This window comes from Pygocentrus nattereri, chromosome 23 (genome assembly GCF_015220715.1).
Source record: "Pygocentrus nattereri isolate fPygNat1 chromosome 23, fPygNat1.pri, whole genome shotgun sequence".
Classification (NCBI taxonomy): domain Eukaryota; kingdom Metazoa; phylum Chordata; class Actinopteri; order Characiformes; family Serrasalmidae; genus Pygocentrus; species Pygocentrus nattereri.
In genome coordinates, this window is record NC_051233.1 from 9886823 (window position 1) to 9905917 (window position 19095).

The window sequence follows — 19095 nt, forward strand, 5'->3', positions numbered from 1 at the left end:
ACTCCTGATTCAGTTCTAGCACTGGGCCTGCTGCTAAAACATCCCTGCAAACAATGAAGCATGTAGATGTGCTTCGTGTATGTGGTAAAAATGAACATCTTACACAGAAAAACAGCTCCATTGGCTATCAGTAACATTTGGCCAGCTAGCTTGTTTGGCTTGCAATATTGATTGTATTCTGGACTTTAACAGAGCACCAAGTAGAGGAACTTGGATGCGGCTTTTATGGGTGGTATCCTTGTTTGTGGTGGATTTCGCTGCTGTTCAGCCCCAAATATTTAACTACTTGTCCCCAGACAGGTATACTTGTTCCGTTCTTCAACCAATTAACTGCATAACTTGAGGTAGTCATTAATGATAGTTTAAAGATGTGTATTAAAAGAATTAACATTATACATATGCAAGTGCAATAATGAGCAGAATCACATTGTGTATAACTGAAGAAACAGAAAGTAACTGCCCACCCCTGATGTGGTCCTCCAGTCTGTTGCTGCTGCTGAGGCTGAGGCTGCGGCTGCTGGAGAGGCTGGAGAGTCTGTGTGTGTTGGGGGAGCCCCTGCTGACCCTGGGTGGGCACTCTGGGGAGCGGCTGCGGCCCATGGTGGAGGGTTAAAGTACTGGCACCTGCAGGAGCATACGGGCCTCCAGGGGCACTCATCATGGTCTCGGGGTGCAGACGCGCTCTTGTGCCAGCAAAGTCCTTGATGATGCCCTTGGCGATGGGCGCCTTGACGATGGCTAGGAGGCCGGCCTTGGCTGTGGGCTGGGAAGGGGGGTAGGGACTGTAGCGCGGGCCGCCCGTGTCCAGGCCGTTGACGGTGCGGCGCACGTGGTTGCGCTGCGGGACCTTGACGCTGTTGGGGAAGATCTTGATTGTGAGGGGGCTGTTGGCGACCTTCTTAGCATAAGCATCCAGCTCCGCGGGGGTCGGATACTGAGCTGATCTCATCCTCTGTGTAGTGTCCCCTGGAGAAAAAGAGAAGGAAAGAGAGAAGGAGATGATGTTATTCACATATACAGACAACATAACTCACCTTGGCACTCATTTACTTGATCAGGTATTCATATAATGCATGAGCAGCAAAAATTTTTGGGACTCAAGCAGCTGTTACTGCATCTCATGTTTAGCGAAACAGCCACATTTAAACAAAGCTATTTGAAATTGGACTTTAAACAAAAGTATGACAGATTTTTGCAGTTTATCATTCTGTAGGCCAGCTGGTAGTATATTAAATCACCTACACCTATGATATTAATTACATTCATAAATCAACCAGATAATGAGGTACGGATCACATCTTAACACTCCTGGAAAACACAATAATTATCCATAATAACATGAAAAATATTTTAACTCAACTTATTAATGTTAGCAAAAATAGCCAAAATATCAGTCCATCATGAACACAGCAAATGAGAATTACAGAGACGCACCGTTAAATAGGGTAACGGGTGACAGGCAAAGCAAGGAAAAAGAAGAGAGCTGAATCAAACGGTTGATAAAATGAAGAGAGAGAAGAATGCAAACAAGATCAAGGAGAAACCGGAGTGGAGAGAGGGAATCAGAGAGGAGCGAAACCTGACTGCCCTGATATTCTCACATTGCCCGTCTTAAAGCCATCACAAAAAGGCCCCTGACATTCAGGAGATAAAGTGAAACAGAGAGAGGGAGCGAGAGAGAGAGAGAGAATGAGACAGAGAGGTGGAACAGGTGGAAGGTCAGAGAGACAAGACTCTTCTCTTCTGGAGAGGAAACCTTTTCAGGGCATAACAGTCTTGATCAGAACATACTGTATCTACTCTCTATACCAAAGTATATACAGTCCTGTGAACGAGTCTTGAAAACAGTTTAAAAACATTTATTCGGTTGTGTGTTTTTGCCTGCAAACTACTGTTTTACTACAGACTACTACAGTGGTGCTTGAAAGTTTGTGAACCCTTTAGAACTTTCTATATTTCTGCATAAATATGACCTAAAACATCATCCGATTTTCACACAAATCATAAAAGTAGATAAAGAGAACCCAGTTAAACAAATGACACAAAAATATTATACTTGTTCATTTGTTTATTGAGGAAAATGATCCAATATTACATATTGTGAATGGCAAAAGTATGTGAACCTTTGTTTTCAGTATCTGGTGTGACCCCCTAATAACTGCAGCTAAACATTTCCGGTAACTGTTGATCAGTCCTGCACACTGGCTTGAAGGAATTTTAGCCCATTCCTCCGTACAGAACAGCTTTAACTCTGAGATGTTGGTGGGTTTCCTCACATTAACTGCTCGCTTCAGGTCCTTCCACAACATTTCGATGGAATTAAGGTCAGGACTTTGACTTGGCCATTCCAAAACATTAACTTTATTCTTCTTTATCCATTCTTTGGTAGAATGACTTGTGTGCTTAGGGTCGTTGTCTTGCTGCATGACCCACCTTCTCTTGAGATTCAGTTCATGGACAGATGTCCTGACATTTTCCTTTAGAATTCTCTGATATAATTCAGAAATCATTGTTCCATCAATGATGGCAAGCCGTCCTGGCCCAGATGCAGCAAAACAGGCCCAAACCGTGATACTACCACCATCATGTTTCACAGATGGGAAAGGTTCTTATGCAGGAACGCAGTGTTTTCCTTTCTTCAAACATAACGCTTTTCATTTAAACCAAAAAGTTCTAGTTTAGTCTCATCCGTCCACAAAACATTCTTTCAATAGCCTTCCAGCTTGTCCACATGATCTTTAGCAAACTGCAGATGAGCAGCAATGTTCTTTTTGGAGAGCAGTAGCTTTCTCCTTGCAACCCTGCCATGCTCACCATTGTTGTTCAGTGTTCTCCTGATGGTGGACCCATGAACATTAACATTAGCCAATGTGAGAGAGGCCTTCAGTTGCTTAGAAGTTACCCTGCGGTCCTCGACAGCTATTAGACGCCTTGCTCTTGGAGTGATCTTTGTTGGTCGACCACTCCTGGGGAGGGAAACAATGGTCTTGAATTTCCTCCATTTGTACACAATCTGACTGTGGATTGGTGGAGTCCAAACTCTTTAGAGATGGTTTTGTAACCTTTTCCAGCCTGATGGGCAACAACTCTTTTTCTGAAGTCCTCAGAAATCTTTGCACGGGCCATGATACACTTCCATAAACATGTGTTGTTCTTTAAATAAAACAGGGTGCCCACTCACACCTGATTGTCACCCCATTGATTGAAAACACTTTTAAATTAACTGCTAATCCCACAGGTTCACAGACTTTTGACACTCATAAATATGTAATATTTGATCTTTTTCCTCAATAAACAAATAACTAAGTATAACATTTTCTATCATTTGTTTAACTGGGTTCTCTTTTTCTACTTTAAGGACTTGTGTGAAAATCCGATGATGTTTTAAGTCATATTTATGTAGAAATATAGAAAATTATAAAGGGTTCAAAAGCTTTCAAGCACCACTGTATATTTTACTACATACAGTTTTTTTGTTTTTAAAAGGTTATTATGCTCAGAAGAAAAATGTTTAGTTGCACTTCTCAGTGAACTCCAGCTACTGTACAGATTTAATGTTGTTAATCTATTTTCCAAGACTGGCCCTCCTGCTTGCGAGCTGCTTCCGTAACTGTATTCTTCTTCTTCAAATACAGCTTTTAAATATCAGTGTCTATTGATGGCTTGCTTTATAAAACCAAAGTTATTTCCAGCTTCTGCTGTTCTGCTTATGCACTGAATTTTTTTTTAATCACTGAAGTACATTACCTGTAGAACAGAGGTGTCAAACTGGGCCATTTAAGAATTTAAGCTAAATTTGGCCCACAGCTTTAAGAATCTGTGGGCCAGCTGTGTTTTATATTTCATTTTAACAGGTTTTTGTTTATTCAATATGTGCCAAAACTGTAACAGCAAAACAGGCACTGAATGCCTGAACTATTCAAAAATAATTAAAAAAACAAATTCTTTTAAGTAAGCTTCAGCTTCAGATGTGTTTTCAAAACTGCCTATTTGCTTGAACACCATCTTTTCTTTTGTGTAGCTGCTGACCTGTATTGCTGTTGGAGGAAGGGGGTCAGAGCACACATTATGTTGCAGTGCATACTGGGAATTGTAGTGCAGCACATGAAGAAACAAGCTAATATTAGTAGAAAATTAAAACAACTTGACAGGCTGAATAAGACTGTGCCATGGGCCTTACTTGTGTTTGACACACAGGCTCTAGAGTATCATTCACAAGCAAAATACACCACTGATGGCAGCAATACCACTGATCTCAGTAATATTAGCATTGAAGGACACCCTCGGCAGACTACGCTGGACAGTGCCTTCAGGAGACCTATAGATAAATGAACAAGCGTGAATAATTTATAACATTAATAAGAATAAGTTAATTTATATGCTTTTCACAGACCCAAGGATTCTTTACACTGAGAAGCAAAACAGCATTAATCTGATTATATTATTATTATGAATTATGGTTAATAATGAAAACTACTAAATACATTCTGACCAAGCTCATATTTGTCCACTTATATAGCAATAAGAAAATGCACTGCTTTTTAAACTAAATTATTTAGGGTCAAGTTTGAGGAAATAAGACAAAAGTAATTCATTTGTGATTAATTACCACAGCGCATAATAGTTATGATGGACCAGTTGGAGAGCTCAGGAGCTTGGGTCGCACCTGATCATTCTGTGTTTTGCTGTTGTGGGGAATGTTTGCTGACCAAATGGCAAAAAGTAACTGGGCGATTTCATAGCCTCAAGCACTAGCGCCTCTTCACATCCCCCTGATGGAGCAATAGCATCCCCAGTAACAATTCATTTGTATTGTATGTAGTTCAAATTTTTGATTGAATACTCTTTTTTTATTCTTGGTATCATTTATTCTTGTCTTTTTCTCTGGGTTTACAGCCCTTTTTCATACTTTTTGTCTTCTGCACTTATACTAGCCGTCAGTTGAAAGCAGCCAGTAGCAACCTACATGCACGAAGCCATACAGAGACATGATGTAAGTAGATTGTTTATAAACACTTTTAATAGCACAAATTAAGCCAATAATTTCATTAAAAAAATTATAAAATGATTTATAAAGTAGTATAATAACATGAATTGAAATTTAAAAATAGAAAACAGTATAATTAAAAAAGAAAAAAGAAAAGTAGTAATGTTGAATATGCATGAAAATGATAATGTAAAGTGTAATATAAAAATAAAAATATAAATAAAATAATAAACAGTACTAATTAAGCCATTAATTTAATTAAAATGTGTAAAAAAACAGAAAAAGTAGCAAAATAATATTTTAAAAAATGTCTAAAAATATAATAAAGAACAACAGTATAGTAAAAAAATAAATAAATAAACCTTTTTGTTTTGTTGTAGAGCCCTGGTTCCTATCACATCCACTGTAAAGAAATGAGTCAGTAAGTTTCTCTACAGTGAACCATTTCACATCAAACCACTCTGAATGGCTTTGTTTACATCTCAACTACTTTAGGCATGCAGATTCTGTTTTTAGCATGCAGGGCAAAGCAGCCTCTTCCTAGTGGCTAAATAATGCAGTGTTATGGCACTTAAAAGCGAACATCTCCTATTGACGCAAGTGAAAGGCAAGATGTATGAGATGTACCACACACACAGCACCAGGAGCAGGTGAATGTTCACCAGCACACTTCCTCTCCATCAACACCACAGGTGACATTTCCTGTGCAGCACAGAGGGATTTCTTATACACACACCTCAACTAAGTACTCCAAGCTCCAATCAGCTTTCTCCCAGACACATTAATGCCTGCAAGTGCATCTGTTACACAGCATTTAAAAGTCCTAATGTCAATCATCTCTGAGTGTGCGCATGTGTGTGTTTGTGTATGCGGGTGTCACAGAGAGAATCTCAAAGTGTGTGAAGACTAGACAAATCCCAGCAGTCATGAATTCTGCATCGGCGTCTGGATTCGGGACGAGTTCACTGAGGAATCGAGGAAAGACAAATACTGATTGACTCGCATGCACAAAAAAAGATGAACCTTCCTTATCGAGTTTATTTGATTGGATATAGATCAACTGCCTTGTATTTGAAACACGCTCTCTTGACCTGAACTTCAACACTACAGTGTGCGAAACCAAATCCAATCAAAGTTTATGTCTGATGCTGCATATTGCTTTTACGGTTCAATATAAATATTTCCACGTTCAATCTGAGATCATGTATTGACTCTGTAGTGCTCTAATTAAACACTACATATACTGGTTTGGCTAGTTCTCAAACAGAACGTTTTCAATAGCTTTTAACCCAGAAAGCCCAGTCATTTGATAGCATGTTCATTTAAGAATCAATTAAGGCCAGTGGAGCACTTGTAATAGTTTGTATCTATAGCTTGCTAACTTGGTCAAGTCAAATTAACAGAACAAGTGTTTTATGAACATACACATAATGCTATATGCTTTCAATTTACTGCTGGAAGCCAAAAATCTTGAACGCTCTTTGTATTATTTTATTATTTTTTACATTTTACATATTATTGTATTATTATTATTTTTTACAGAGCGGATCACTGAAGAGATGCCATCTGTTTATAGTTTATAGCCCAGATTTGTGGAAAAATGGGTCGACTTTCCGTAGAAAAAAATATTGTGAGTTCAGCTTCTTCTATTATAAGGGTTTAAAATTATATTACCCATCCATCAGACTGGAAAGAAGTCACAGCCTCATATGACACCCACGCTTTGAATGTAGCTTATGAAATATGAAAATTATGAAGAATATGACAGTGCATTTTGGAACCACTGGTGGTTCCAAGGAGTTTAAGAGGCTACCCAGTGATAGCTGATGACTAATTTTAGAAGCCTAATAGAGTAACACACACAAACACACACATTTTCTAAGCTGCTTATCCTTCTGGGTCACGGGGGGAGCCTATCCCAGCAGATCATTGGTTGGAAGGCAGAAAACACTATGGACAAGCCATCAATCCATCACAGCCAGACATATACACTCACATAGATGGGCAATTTAACATCTCCAATTGGCCTGACCGCATGTCTTTGGACTGTGCAAAGAAACCGGAGCAAGCAGAGGAAACCCACGCCGACACAGGGAGGACATACAAACTCCACACTGAAAGAACCCTGGTCACCCGGCCAGGCATCTAACTCATTATTACCAGTGAAAACCAGTGACTAGTGTTAGGAGTAAATAACACTGAAAACGGGAGTTAAATCCATGAACATCAGTGTTTACTGTGAGAAATTTGCCATGATGATCTGTTAGTGTGAATATGAGAGGAGCTCAGTGTATTGTTAGGCAGGTGAAACAACGTCCACGATTAGCTCCATGGTAGTCAAATTGGTCTGGAGGTCAGGCAAGCCAGGGTACCCAATCAAGGCAGATTAAGCAACAGCATCATCAACAGCAGAGGATTTGCAGCTGTTAAGCTCGGCAAAGAAACTTGCAGGCGTTTAAGTCTGTGTGTTGAGCCATTGCCTCCAAAACAAGCTCATTCCATGGAACAAAATCAGTGATTCTTGGAAAACACTAAAGCTGTACCTCAGCTTCCAGGACTAAACTCGTTAGCCGAACTGCCATTCAGCCAATGTTAGCTCAGACTACAAAGAGTGCATTTAAATCATGACTGATTTTTAAAGCAAGAATTTAGTTATTTTTAGAAAGTGAGTTTTTAGAAGCTATAGTGCTTTACCTCAATGCAAAATGGCATGTTGTGAAGGGATTTATTAGATGCCTCATGCCAATGTTAGCTAGTTATGCAGACAATCTACTTGGAGTTCCTTGGGGATTAAATGGTTGACTGCTGCTTAATATAATTACACTTTTGCTCAATTTTATGTTGAAAACAACAAGTGCATTCTAAGGGGGATTTTCAGAGAGGAGTAGTGGACACACAGTGATCACATCAAATGGCAGTGACTGGTTTGAAGAGGTGTCGATCCAGGAACATGACCTACTTGAGTCAAGTCACCTTGCTGGTAGTGCAGTTTAACTGACGGCTTACTGCTTTCATATAGACTGCCTGTCAAAAGTTGTCTTTTTTCTTGTTTTTGTTTAAAATTTTACCAGTTCATGTTTTATTTTCACTGCTTTTCACAAAAGAAAAATCCATGTGAAGCGGTTGTTAAATAATACTTTGGGCATATGTAGTTTCAGCGCTTCACGTTTAAAGTGTCTTCCGTGTATGAAAAGCAGGTTTTGCCTAAATAATGACTTGACAGTCATTTCAGCCAACTCTTGGTCCAAAGCTGGTTCAAACAGCTGAAAGGGTTGAGTTCTGATGGGCACTGACATCACAACAGGGGGATAAAATGTGTTGGATATGACATTATTCCCAAGGCAGGGCTTTTATCTGTTGTTCTTTCAGTTTGCAAAGAAATATGGCTGGATCTGAACAGCTTTCTGTTGAATGGGTTAAGTCTGACAAAGAATACACTTTGGAAACATTTTGCTTTTTGAGTACTGCTGATCTAGATGCTGTTTTAAATGCTGTCTTAGGTGCTGTTTAAACCGAGCTACTTGAGGTGTCTCCCATCCAGATATGATATATCTATATTCCACTTCCACTTCACCAAATAAATGCATTATGCACATATATGCAAATATGTGATGATGCCCACAGGACCACACTGAAATGTTGGTTTCTGCAATGATGCATTTATAAGGATGAAAGGGGGAAACTGGCCCCATATTTTACAACATGTACAGTCTAAAGCTTGATGGGAGCTTTTGTTCTGTCATCAGTGATTTATCTCAACCAGACTGATATTTCTCTACTGAAACTAAAGAGTGATGGGAGACGACAGCGCTCGGTGATTTTTCTGACTGGCTAAACAGCTTCTGAATAGCTCTGAACACTTGATTTAATATGTGATCGATTCCAAATTCATTTATCTCGAAGGAACACCCATCCTTCATCCTTAACTATCTGTTTGTTGACAGATAAAAATGTACCATGTGTACTGGTTTGCGTACCGGCTGTTACAAACATTTCAATAAGAAGGCTAATGCATCTTATAAACAATCAAGAGCAGAGACAAAAAGAAGGTACGCAGCTGCTTGATAACACAACTGTTTAGGTGGCTGTTGTGGAAGCATCAGGATGCTTTAGCGTCCATTTTACAAACATTCTGTGCTCTCATACTGCCAACGAAGGTGGCCTGATTGATCAAATCATAATGTGTCCTTGAGACAAACTGAATCCTGTTCACACCTGAACTTATCACTGCCCAATTATGAATGGACCAGCCAATGGCAGGTGCAAACAAGGCCTTAATTTTGGCTTTGTAGTGTCTCAAACCTGCTCCTGAAGTGTCTAAGGTTATGTTCACATTGCAGGTAAAAGTGGCCTGAGTCAAAGTGGACTCAAAGGAGCTTCACACGATCACGTTTGTTTATTTTGTGTATTATCACTGTCCAAAGAAAAACATGTGGCCAATCTCTTTAACTTAATATACAGAGGTTTTCTTCTAAGCATTTCTATTGGTCCATTCTTAATAAAAATTTCCAAACACTTTAAAGAGCAGCTGCTGCGCTCAAATGTAAAATGTATGTAGAAAAATACAAATCGATAAAAAAAAAAAAAAATTTTTTTAAAATGGAGATATACTTTTTTTGTTAGTCTGACAATTCTTGGCATCAGCAATGGATTTATTAGGATTCTTCTCTTATTCTACAGGTTATATTTTGCTTTGTCCATCTGGCTTTACATGACCAAATCATAAGGCAAATTATTCAGTAACTGCATGAAATAAATGTCAACTTTTATTTTTCATTTATTTGTAAAAGCTCCCCTCAAACTGACAGAAAATGTGTTTTATGATCTACATATATTGCTGCATGCCTACAATTTACTGCAGAAAGCCAAAAATCTTAGATGCTCTTTGTATCATTTTATAAAAAATAAATTTTACAGAGCAGATCACTGAAGAGACGTCCTTGGTTTATAGTTTATAGCCCAGATTTGTGGAAAAATTTGTGGGACGACTTTCAGTAGAAAAAAAATATTGTGAGTTCAGCTTCTAAGGGTTTAAAATTACATCACCAATCTATTTGACTGGAAAGACGAAAGTTACAGCCTCATATGACACTGACCTTTTGAATGTAGCTTATGAAATATGGAAGTTAAGGAGAATGAGACGAAGTGCATTTTGGAATAAAATGGTTAAGGAAGGTAAAGAAAGAATCTGAGCTCCATTTTCTGTTAAGCTTTCACAATTAAAATGAGCAGAGAAATTCACTATTTTTACTCTTTTCTGTAAACTTTGTTGAGTGTGGTGATTTTAGGCTATATTCACACAGCAGGTTAAAAGGGGCCTCCAAATCTGATCTTTTTCTTCATATGAGACACAGACATGTTCTCTCTTTGTCAGTGTGAACAGCAAAAACACACTAAATCTGACATTTTCAATTCTGATCTGAGACCCTTTCATATGTGGTACTGAAATCCAACTTGTATCCAATACATGGCAATGAGACAGCCAGATCGGAATTCATGTCATTTAGATCAGTCCAACTCCACATTTGTCATGATTTCACGCTGCTGAGACCTCAAACATTTGGGCTTATACTTCTGTCCAAAAATTAGAAGAGATTTATCCCAACCGTTCAGTGTTTGAAGAGATTTCGAAAGAAGTGACAGAACGCAGCTGTAGGAGAATGAGGCTACAGAGAAAAGTCTCAAAGCAAAGTTTAAAGAATCTGAGGCTCTAACCAAGGAAGTGACTCTGGCTGAATAACGTGCCCCTTTTTACAGTGAGCTCAAACACATTCTAAGTGATGAGCCCAGCTGTCAGTCAGTGAAGCTTCATTATCGCTCCTGTGATGCTGGCAAAGACAAAACTTGGTTCATTGGCAGTCATTATTGTTTATCTCTGGATGAACGTGCTACATGATGCAACTTTTGGACCACTTTTACCTGCTGTGTGAACGCAGCCTTAGTGTCTGCTGTTTATCCTACAAGTTTAGTAGCAGTTCACACAGTTCATTTTTGAAACAAGATCTTTTGTGCGTGAGTTAGTTCAGGTGCTTAATCTGCTCAGACTGATGTCGGATACAGACCACATTAAAACATGTATAGTGAATGATCAAACAACAAAATCAGATTTGCGCAGTAAATCGGATTTAAGCCACTTTTACCTGCAGCCTGAATGTAGCCTAAGCGATCTTATAGCAATTGGTCTCCAATGCATTTCAGCTGCCTTTACACTTGGCTTGTCCTGTACCAGATTGCCACATCACAGATCTAAGGTTAATCAGCTTGCTAATCATAAGCATACAAACTTGGCATAGCTTATTTTGTTTTGTCTGTTTTCTTCTCTTACACCAAAATGAGCCTTACACAGTATTGCAAACATTAACCACAGAAAGCAAGCATTCCAGGCGGAAAACTGCGGAAAAAAATGTCTATGTATTTTAATCTTTCTTTCTACACTAATACTAACAAACAACACTGTGTAAACAGCATAGACTATATGTTTGCCCAGCACTACTTATATACACTGCATGAATGGAAAAAAAGAAAAAAGGAAAAAAGAAACAGCTTGACTTTCTCAAGCTAGTATGACATGCTTGATGCGTCTAGAGGAGAGGAGAGGAAAGGATAGGCTGTTGAAAGAGAGAAGGAAAGACGGCAAAGACGACAGACAGAGAGAGAAGGAGAGAGAGTTTGACGATGATAAGCGTTCTCTGTGAAACTGCTGTCTGGTTGCTGAAAGGGAGCCTTTGTATAAAACAAGCTTTCATCACTTGAGGGGGGAGAGAGAGAGAGCGAGAGAGAGAGAGGGGGAGAGAGAGAGAGAGAGAGGGGGAGAGAGAGAGAGAGAGAGAGAGAGAGAGAGAGAGAGAGAGAGAGAGAGAGAGAGCGCTTCTGATGTGCACCCACCTGCACTTCCCTACCATTCTGATCCAGAACTAGTGATCCTTCCCTCACGCATACACACACTCATACAGAATGCCCCATTTACATGCATTTCCATTCGCCCCTGGCTCCCTCATCTCCAGACTCGCCGCTGTGACCAAGGCCGCTCAACACAGGCCGATTCACAGTGAGGTCACTCCATTCTATTGCTCCAACACTCATTTTGCACGCTGAAATAACTTGTTTCCTCCCTGGGTGGTTCTCTCCACGATCGCGATCAAAACCGAAGCATGAAGGCTGCTGACAAAAAAAGGGCCAAGAAAAAGTTCATCTGTGCATTATATGGAGTGATTTCACTAAAGCTGCTCTTCATAGCTGTAATTCAGATATGAGTTCTGTGGAATTCAACACTGAATTGATGATTGACGTTTATGCTATAGGTAGGTGGATGTGTGGGGGTGGTGCTGAAGGGCGAATGGCTGTGTTAATGACCTGTGCTTGACAGAAATGGTGGCTATGGCAGTGGGAATGATGTGTAATGTTATTGAAAATGCAAGATGATGTTGAGCAGGGTATGTATATACATACACACACAGACCAAAAGTATTTGGACACCCTTTCTAATTATTGCACTCAGGTGTTTCAGTTACACCATTGCTAACAGGTGTATGTATATAGTTATGTACATAACCATGCAATCTCAACAAACAGTAGTAGCAGAATGGGTCATAACGAGGAAGTGTATTTAAACATGGCACTGTCATAGGATGCCACCTTTGCCACAAGTCATTTTGTGAAATTTTTTTGCCTTGCTAGAGCTGCCCTGGACAACTGTAAGTGTATTGTGAAATGGAAGCATCTAGCAACAGCAGCTCCGCCATGAAGGATTAGACCATGCAAATTCACAGAGTGGGCTGAGGTGTGTAACACATTAAAACTGTCTGGTCTCTACTGCATATTCATTACAGAGTTCCAGAGTTCCTCTGGAAGCCACTTCAGCCCAAGAACTCTGGGTTGGAAACTTTACAAAATGGGTTTCCATGGCTAAGCTATGCATAAGATCAGCATGCACAATGCTGTGCATAATGCACTGATGGACAAATATGGGTTTGTTGGCTGCCAGGGTTTGGGCTTGGCATCTTTCTTCCAATGAAGGGCTTTAATTTGGCCAGGGGGGGTGTTCAAATTTTCTCCGCACTTTAGACTACGGTTACGTTACCAGGTTGAAGTGGCACAAATCCGATTTTGTGCCCTAATGTGGCCCAGATCTGAGTTTTCAGAACTCTTGAACATTGAACAACTGAGAAATGCTGATAATTTGAGGCACATTATTTATTTATGTGACGTTACCGAGTAGGATGTGCGCATGTGGGTCATTTCGGGATGCCGGTTCATTCATACTAATGACAGATTTGAATCAATTGCCCAAAAGAGTGTGAACCATCGGGTCAGAGAGATTTGCCCAAGAAATCTGATTTGAGAAATGAAGCTTATAAATGTGAATGTAGCCTTAGTTGTCTCCAATTCCACCCACTAGTTAGGACAAAATACCACCAGTGCTAGTGAAGAGTAATATTAATGCTACAGCATCCAAAGATTTTGAAACAATTATATGCTTCCAATTTTGTGGCAACAGTTTAGGAAAGGCCCTTTCCTGTTCCACCATGACTGAGCCCCTGTGCACAAAAGATGTCCAAAAAGATGGTTTGACAAGTTTAGTGTTTAGGAACTACACTGGACTGCACAGAGTCCTGTTCTCAACCCTACTGAACACCTCTGAGATGAACTGGAATGTAGATTGTGTGCAAAGCTTTGTCATTCAATCAGTGCCTGACCGCCCAAATGGCCTTCCCATAAGATTTTGGAAAGTGGAGGCTGGAGGCTGTTATAACTGCAAATGGGGGGCCAGTTCCATATTAACGCCCACGGTTTTGGAATGGCATGTCCAACATGCTAGTCAGAATACATAAGGAGATATGCTCTTATACAGTACAATATGTTGTACTGTTACATCCCTAGTGATGAGGCCTGTATAGTGGTGTACCATTCAGGATATCCTGATAGGCTGTAATGGCGTATAGGTGTACATAGTTTTAAACCTTACCATAAATGTAGACGATCTGCTAAGACATGTTTGGTGCCCACGTTTACTTTTTTAGTTTTGCGCTTCATACTGGGGTATGAAATGATATCTGCCAATGTTAGCAATTCTCAATTTTCAGATGTGAAAGGAGTCCCAGAGAACAAAACTGCTTTTTTTCCCACTCCAAACTACGCTTGTGCAGTCAGGAGATTCGATTGCTTGATATTGCACAAACCAGGTAGTTAGAGCAGCTGACAAAAAACTAACTGAATAAGCTGAATGGACATGTCCACACTCAAAGGTCTACTGCACTCATGCAACTGTGATCTCTTTTGTATTCGCACTGGATTAATTTCTCCTAGCACATATAACACTGTCCCACTGTACAACCCTAGATGTGGCATAATAGTGTTGAAGAGCATAAGTTGTTAAGCACTGCTGTACTGCTCACAGCCACAGTAAGGAGAGGCCAGTCTGGCCAGCTTACAACCACTCCACTAATGACATAAGCCTCTCTCTCACTGCAAACTCAGCACTAATTATTTACCACAGAGTCCAGCACTGCTGGGCTCTCTTACACACGCACACACAAGCACAAGCACACACACACATTCACCAAAGCATGCACTCGATTCTCTTATAGACTGTTTAGCTTTCGTAAAACACCACATTTTCCTAGGGATGGAAAGATCGATCTGCTACAGATCGGAATTGGCTGATTTTCAGCCTAATTATGCGACCAGTAATCTGCTCCATATTCCCAATTCCATAATTGGCTCTGACAGAGCCAACTGAAACAAAATACGAGCCAATGTGAGCCAAATTTCTCTACAAATTTTAAAAAGAGACATTTCATCAGCCTGACCATATCTGACCAACATCAAGCAAATGTTATCTGCAAAGTCATTCAAGGCTACGTACACAGTAAAGGAAACAGCATTAACCATACACAGCACTTTAGAGTACCTCATCCAACCAACTACACTGAGTATCAGAAGTAGAGTTGGGTCATATAACAGTAATAAGATATACCGCTGTATTTTAAAATTATGTATTTAAAAACTATGACAGCATTTAAAAATTATTTTCTAGGACAAGAAAATCACGTTCAACCCATTTACATCTCGGAGGGTTCACTGATGGGCGGTGTGTGAGTTTACTGATGGGGAAAAATCATAAGCGAGCAACGACTAAAAGCTAAACACACCACAGAACACGCTCGATTTCAACTGCACTCTCAGATATCCTCTACATAAGTGTCATTTTCACATCAGTTAGCTGGAACCATGCCTGTGTTTTGGTGTGTGGCACACCTGGCCAGATATCTAAGATATTGTTAGCTTAGCCAAAATGCTGCAGTCTTCACAGACTCCACAGAACAGAACACAAAACAAACCAAATGTAAAATGATATTATAGAAAATGTTATTGCTGCTATTGTGCTAGAGTAAAATTATGTACTAAACTAATCTATCATATATATATGTATATAAGTACAAGTATTATGTATATAAGTACAACTAAAGAAAAAAGGAAGGCAAAATAAGTAAATTGCACTGCGAGTGTAAAATGAGCCATGATAAGTGGAATATTGTCTATTACTCTGCTTAACTGAAGTTCTGGTCAAAAGAGCTCAGCAGAGCATGCACTTCCTGAGACGGATGAAAAGAGCACACCTCCCCCCTCCGATTCTCACCAGAGGCACTGTAGAGAGCATACTGACCAGCTGCATCTCTGTCTGGGCAGGAGCCTGCAGCGCCTTTGACTGGAAGTCCCTGCAGAGGGTGGTTAGGACAGCAGAGAAAATGATTGAGACTTCACTTCCTCCAATAAAGGACATTGCGAAAAGTTGCTGTCTGACCAGAGCTAAGAACATAAACAGAGACCCCTCCCACTCCCACCATGGACTGTTCTCGCTGCTGGCTTCTGGAAGGAGGTTCCGAAGCCTTCGAAGCAGAACAGCCAGGTTCAAAAACAGCTTCTTCCCACATGTCATAAGACAGCTAAATTCTAAATAACATGCTGCTCCAAATCTTTTTTTTGATTACCTCACACATGGGACCTCCAGTGCAATATACACTTGTACATATATTTATTTAAAAATTATTTATCTGCTGATATACATATGTTTACATATGCACAACATTTTGCACTACATTGTATTACTTGTAATACTGATCTTCTCTGAGCCAAGGCAACGAAATTTCGTTCTAATGCGCACTGTATGGTGTTTATTGTCATTCAAATTATCAAATTAAGTCTAAACACTGATGGGCCCCACTCAACGTGACGGTAGTAAGCGCTTGCGGCTCTTAGCTGACGTAACAGATCTGGCGGTTGGCGCTTTCCTCCGAGCGCGTTCGGCTGTCCAATGACGTTGCATGAATGGCAGTTCGAAAAAGAGCAGTGGCTGGTTTCGCAGGTCTCAGAGGAAGCCTGTGCTAGCCTTCACCCTCCTAGCATTGATGGCATCATGTGATTGGAGGAGTCCTAACTAGTGGAAACAATTAAATTGGGGAGAAAAATCTGGTAAAAAATAAATAAATAAATAAATAACACCGCCAATGGACCGCCAGCTTTCAAGTGGGCCAATAGTGGCCCACTATCCTCTTGCTGTTAAGATTACTGCATCAATCGCACAACCATGTGCCTATGGCACTTGTGACTTACGTATGAGCTTGTTGCCATGGTTGTTTAATCATTTAACTATACCTTGCTATTTCTGACTAAAAATACAGATGAATATGGAACCACCATCAGCCAATCATGCTAATGGACAGTCATAATCATTATCAGTCTCACTAAGATTAGTCAATCTTTACATTTCATTGCTGCCGTCCAACGAAGACAAAGGCAGAAATATTACATGAGTGTGTGCATGTATGAGTACAGAATGCAAACTTGAACATGATGAAGATTATTTGAATCACAAAAAGACAAACAGATCAAATGAAGGTAATTGCAGTATTACTGCATTAGAGATGGAGACAGACTCTCAAAAGGAGTGAGAGAAAAGACTGTTGGTAATGTTGGTAATATGGCCAAAACAGCTGCATTTATGTTATTTGCTGGGAGTTCCATCAGATTGTTTGATGGAAGAAAAGTAAAAACTATATAACAACTAAATAAACAGTAAGCTTCCTTCCTGAGAACCTGTTTTCTGTCTAGTTAGTGTTCAGCATTTACTGTGATGTAATTCTAACATGCTGTGTCAGTTTTGCAAGACATTCTTCAAGCATAGAGCAGCAGCACTCAGGAAGCATCGTTACCTTTATTAATGCTCCTCATTGCCCCTCAGCCAGAGGAGGCCTTGAGGCAGAGTTTGGTATGGATTTATCACATTTTTGCTCTCATTCTCTTTGACCCCAGATCATCTTATTCTCTTCTGCCAGCTGCCTTCACCTCCATTCATATGAATGGTAAATACAGAGCCATATTAAAGTGTGAGGTGCTGTATCTGACCCTGCTGACTGAGCCACCGCTACAGCCTGACCCGTAATACAGAGAGAAGAAAAGAAAATAGAAGTTAGAGCAAGAGAAACAAAAAAGGTAAACAGGAAAAAGAAGAAAGAAGGAAAGATCAAGAGAGCGGAACAGAAAGGACGAGAATGACAGCAGGAGAAAGAGAGACAGAGAGAGACAGAGAGAGAGGCAGGGGGCTGGTTTCATTGATTGAGGATCATTTTATTGTGTTTGAGAGCCGCGCTGAGAGGAAACGGTTGCTGGATTACAGCAAAACAGACCTCTCCACCACTCCATCGCTCTGTCTCTGAGGCTCATATTAGAGCAATTCACCTAGCCTGTCTTCACCTGCTGATACAACTCACAGCATTCAGAGTGACACCTCACTGACCACAGACAGACAGACACAGAGAGAGAGAGAGAGAGAGAGAGAGAGAGAGAGAGAGAGAGAGCACGAATGAGTGCAAACAATCAAGGAAGACAGGAAAAGAAAACAATGAGATGGAGAGAGAGAGAAAATGGGCAAGCAATGAGCAAGTAAGAACTAGTGAGCAAGAGACAGGTCAATGGTTCGAGAGAAGAGAGAGGAAAAAAACGAGTGAGAAAGAGAGTGAGTGAGCAAACTAGGAAGAGCATGTGAGCAAGAAAGAGAATAAGAAAGTGTGAGAGAGAGAACTAGTGAACAAGCAAGAGGGAGAGAGACAGATCAATGGTTGAAGAGACAGTAAAAGCAATCAAGAGAGAGCGAGTCAGAGCAAGACAGCGAGTGATCATGAGAGAACAAGAGCAAGTGAGCAGAGCAGGAAAGAAAGAAAGAGCAAGTCATTGAGAGTGAGAGGGACAGAGAAAGAGAGGGAGAGAAAGAGAGATAGAGGGAGAGAGAGAACAAGAGAGCACGGACAAGCGTAAGCAATCAAACAAGACAGAGAAATAGAACAGTGAGACAGAGGGAGACAGTGAACGAGCGAGCAAGTGAGAGACTGAGTAAGTGACCGAGAAAGAGGAAGTGATGGAGAGAGAGAGAGAACTAGTGAACAAGCTAGCACAAGAGGCAGTGATCATGCGAGAGAGAAACAGAGCAAGCCATCGAGAGTGAGAGAGAAAATGAGTGAGACAGAGAGAGAAGGAGAAAGTTAGAGAGAGGAAAACAGACAAACTGAGTGAGCAAGGAAAGAGGAAAAAAAAAACGTCTGGATCAGAAAATCCGCCACGTTTCTCTGTGGGCAGACGCCCTGTCAGATTAGCTCTCTGTCAGGGTGACAAATCACGCCCTGGAGACGCTGTATGAGCGTGTGTGAGTGTGTGTGTGAGTGTGTGTGTGTACAGCGAGAGGGCTGCTGGCCTGGAGACTGATGAGCAGCACGTCGCCCTGAGGGGAGTCTCCATGAGCAGCAATTATAGAGACTCAGCCACTGAAGTCAAGGGGCCATTCTAGACCCTCTGTCTGCCTCCCTCCCTCTCTCTCTCTCCTCTCTCTCTCTCCTCTCTCTCGTGCTTTCCCGCTCCCTCCCTCTGACAGAACGCTGACCACACCAGCGTCCTAACTCTGACAGAGAAGACAGACAGGACTGACTCAGTGGCTACATTCCTTAAGGAATCTTTCCATTAGAGCTTGAAATATTTGTCCGAACCTGACGGGACCTGACCACTCATGTTGAAGTCAGATATCATTTCCCAAATATGTGCTGAGCCCAGGTCAGGTT

The 19095-nt window shown here is 40.6% G+C and overlaps 1 protein-coding gene across 2 annotated transcripts in view; it reads right to left on the bottom strand.

The window, feature by feature from the left end:
- The window catches only part of fam222ba (family with sequence similarity 222 member Ba), a 108620-nt gene that overhangs the window by 5631 nt on the left and 83894 nt on the right, over positions 1-19095 (bottom strand). For both annotated transcript variants that reach the window (XM_017714865.2, XM_017714866.2), the window contains exon 3: positions 465-966. In XM_017714865.2, coding sequence (XP_017570354.1) covers positions 465-966 — 502 coding nt within the window. The remainder of the gene's footprint in view (positions 1-464; positions 967-19095) is intronic.